Genomic DNA, 3,831 nt, shown 5'->3' with positions numbered 1-3,831 from the left:
GATCTTGTTTTTCAGAATACTCAAGACAGAGTTTACAGATAACATTTTACTCTAACCTCCCCTTTTAGCATTTATAAGCATATAAACACTTCATAAATGGTTTATAACAAAATGTAATATAGTTATAAAAGGATGTAACTTCGCCTATTTTATGTTTATACCTGTGTTTTATGCCATTGTCATTCATTATTCATTTATACACCTGCCACCACTTCTGGGTTCCCACAGAAGGAGTTGTAGAAATTGACAAATTTATAGACATTTATTTTTGCTTAAAACTATATTATAGTGGTGCCGTGCAGGGTATATCAACTTCTAAATCCCCTCCGATGTGCATCAATCAGTGTACTGCAAGCTGGATTTTCTTTCCTATGATGGCGAAGGCATTACCTAGTCGAAAGAATAAGAAAGACTTAACTCAAAATGCATAATTACGTAGTCTCACCCCTCTGTGAGCCAGTAAAAGCTGCTCCTCTTCGGTTGCTAATGTTAATTACATAATGGTAATTTCTCCCTGAAATCAAGCAATAGAAGTTATATGACAATGCACAAACACTAAAGAGTAGCATTAAATGTCGCTGTTTATAACATAACAGAGTTTACCCTCCTCTTCAGCCACCACTGATTAGTGTTATAACCTGTTCAGTGTTTATATACTTATTAACGATAAATAGGGGGGTTAAAGTAACCTGTTTGAGCTGAATAGTTGCTAATGTTGCTTCACTCTTTAAGCAGACAACGATTTTAAGTTTGTGAAATTGTGCCATCCGACCACAAACATCTGGAATCACAACAACACACGGTGCAAAAGTGTGACGGTCTCTTGGTTTCATCAAAAGCTGTGCGCAGTTTATATTTATTGTATTCTAAATTTACATTTAAAAAAATGTCTGCCCATGTCTTAGAACCATTATGAAAGTTAACGCACAAATTCAATATACATCTCATTGTATTTTACATAGAGGGTAAAAGTATAGGCATGAAGGTGGCATGATTCATATCAAGGCTCAAAAGAATCAGAAAACAAACATGAATAAATAGAAAGTGCTAATCTTAGCAGAAAAAAATAAAATAAGAATGCCTTCTCCTAAAAAAACAAACAAAAACAAAACAAAACTGCAGTGTGGAAAGGCTCAAGCTCCGGTTACCTAGCAAAGAAATTCATACAAGCCATCTAAAGCATGTGGTCTGACACTGGGCCTGTACATAAGCAGAGGGAATGCCAGAAACTAGTGTGAAAGAGCAATGGACATACTGTAGTCGGGCATCTGTACTTATCTATAAATTATAAAGTATACTGTGCCTAAACAGCTTATCACTAAACATTAACATCTAGGAAAAACTTTTCTTCTGTTCCTAGTATTCATCGGATGCTTGTAGTCGCAGCGCCGCTGCCGTGAGCACAGCGACCGACGTATTCAGACAGTCGGAGAGAAAAAGGCGTTCTGGAGCTGAGAGACACAGTGCAGCATTTCTTCTGAAGCTACTGCTGAATCCAATCGTTTTCTCTTCATCATATATGCTCATTCAAAGAAAACCTAACAAAATATTCGATTGTTAGAGTTGAATTTCTGCATGTCAGTTTTGTAAACTACTCAATTTTCAATAGTTAACTGTGTTTGAAATTTAAAAACAGTTGAAAGCTTTGGGATATTTAAAAAAAAAAAAAAAGGTTTTAATGACAAGGTCATTAAAAGTCATGCACGCTGCAAATAACTGCATGCAGTAGTTATGGTAACCCATCCAAGCACTTTTTTATTTATTAATAGTCATAAACACACACAGCAGCTTGATCAGAGGAGCCTATGCCCTCTTGACTTTTGAATGTGGAGTATTTATACGGAGAGCCATTTGCATGTCACAGGAAGCAAAGGTCTGCCACAGCTGCCTGTAACATTTACCTGATAAAGAAAAGAAAAGTTATGTGGATTGATTATCAACTTCATATATATCTTATATATATATATATATTTATATATTTCTCTTCTTTCGCTCGCTCACTCAGTTGCTATTGCGCACTCGCACATTTATCCCACTTGCTCTCATTTATTTTTGTTTACAATGTAACAAAAATGGTGACAGGCCTGAAATTACAATCACCAAAACAAAAACAAAAAAAGAAAAGGAAAAAAAAACAAACTCAGAAAATAGAGGAGGGAGGGAGAGAGGAGGGTGAGGCCAGAGAGGACTGCTGCGGTTTGCTGCCCATCACTGACAGTTGCAGCAGAGAGGACACAGTCTGCTTGATGCTCGGACATCAAAGAGGAGGCGGCGGAGGCTCCTTCCCCGTAGAGCTGCTCTCTCTAAGCTGGAGGTTCTCCAGCGCCACATCTAAAGGCATGATATCCACGCAGCCCATGGCTCCGAAGTCGGCGAAGTCTCGACGCTCTTCCTCGTCAGAAGAAGAGCTCTCTTCGTGCATCAGCGTAGACAGAAGCAGCTCCTGGACAAACAGGCTGCGGTCCGCGCGCTCTCCTTCTAGAAACTGACGCTCTGCTTCAGACATCTTAGGTTCATTCAACCTGGGGACAGTGATTACATTTAAATACATTCACATAACGAGTCACAAGGTTTACTATTCTAAACACGAAAGGGACGGGCAGGAAATGTAACCAGGTCAATTTACTTCAGTTTCGATACAAAGTCGGGAGGAACTACTCAGTATTTTAATAGTTGATTAACCTGATGTACCCGTTTGCTTACATAGGTAATTAATTATACGATCCAAGAGAGCATTGTGGCAACAGGAGTCCTCAAAAAACTGAAACTAGAGACCAGAGGAACAACTAACTGTATTATCACAAGAAGCTCCCATATGGCTTCTTTACCTGAGAAAAAAAACTTTATTACATTCTATTTTGAAAATCAAGATCAGCTTTAATGTCTCAAAACCAAGTCATCTTAAAAAGGATAAGGCTGGTGATTTTCTTTATGTCAACGAATCCAAAACCAATTATAAATGAATCCTACTGACAACTTTTGTTTGTGTTTGCGACGCCTGATTCCTCTGTGCCGCTGTTGTTAAAACACATTAGTGAGCCACGCTAGTTTACTGGCTGACATGTTGCATTATTATGATGAACATTGTAGTTTATTTTGAGTCAATCCCATAAAACACCATCCTGTTGTCATAAACACTCGCTATTGCACTAAATCCATAGCTGAAAACAGTCCCCAATGAATGCTGTATTTAGGTATATATCCATTCATTCTGTGTTTAAGTAGGAACCGAGGGATTTGGGGATAAGAGAGGAAGTTGGAAAGTACTAAGAGCGGAACGAACACACTGTTGTTTTATTGATGATAAAGATTTTGAATATCGCCCACCTTATCCTTTAAGAGCAACAGAGTGACTTACAAACAGAACTGTAACAAGATGATTATCATCATGCTCCAAACAACAACCGACTGGGCCACACTCACCGTGCTAATAGGAACTGGGAGTTGTGGGACGAGGATGAGGGATTGCTTTCACCCACAGTGGCAGTGTTGGCAGTTACTGTGCTTGGTGGAGGGATGCTGTTGCCAGTGTTGCCTGGGTTGTTGCTGCGTCGTGTCGCGTGGCGACCCGTCTCCACTTGCTGCCGCGCGGCCTGAGCCTGCTGCCGCTCCAACTGCAGTTGCATCTGGAGCTGCTGGAGTTGGGAGGCTGAAGGCCCTGATGAGTTTATTTGCCCCCCTGCTGCACGCCGCACACCTGACAGCTGAGACAACAACTCTGCAGGAGAAGCAACAAAAACAGACTTCACTGTTGGCTGTTTCTAAATAAATCATGATTTCAAAAGACAACACTGTAGATAACTGGAAGAAGATATGAAGGACAGAGAAAAA

At 39.9% G+C, this 3,831-nt stretch overlaps 1 protein-coding gene across 1 annotated transcript in view; it reads right to left on the bottom strand.

Moving 5' to 3' along the window:
• Positions 1-813: 813 nt before the first annotated feature.
• Positions 814-3,831, bottom strand: part of kcmf1 (potassium channel modulatory factor 1) — a gene marked incomplete at its 5' end in the record, with an annotated part of 4,302 nt that continues 1,284 nt past the window's right edge. The window contains 2 exon segments of the mRNA XM_035668235.1: positions 814-2,522; positions 3,424-3,718. Coding sequence (XP_035524128.1) covers positions 2,258-2,522; positions 3,424-3,718 — 560 coding nt within the window.

This window comes from Morone saxatilis, unplaced genomic scaffold (assembly GCF_004916995.1).
Source record: "Morone saxatilis isolate NCDOM2014 unplaced genomic scaffold, NCSU_SB_2.0 Contig21, whole genome shotgun sequence".
Classification (NCBI taxonomy): Eukaryota; Metazoa; Chordata; class Actinopteri; family Moronidae; genus Morone; species Morone saxatilis.
This window is presented reverse-complemented; position numbering and strand designations above follow the sequence as displayed.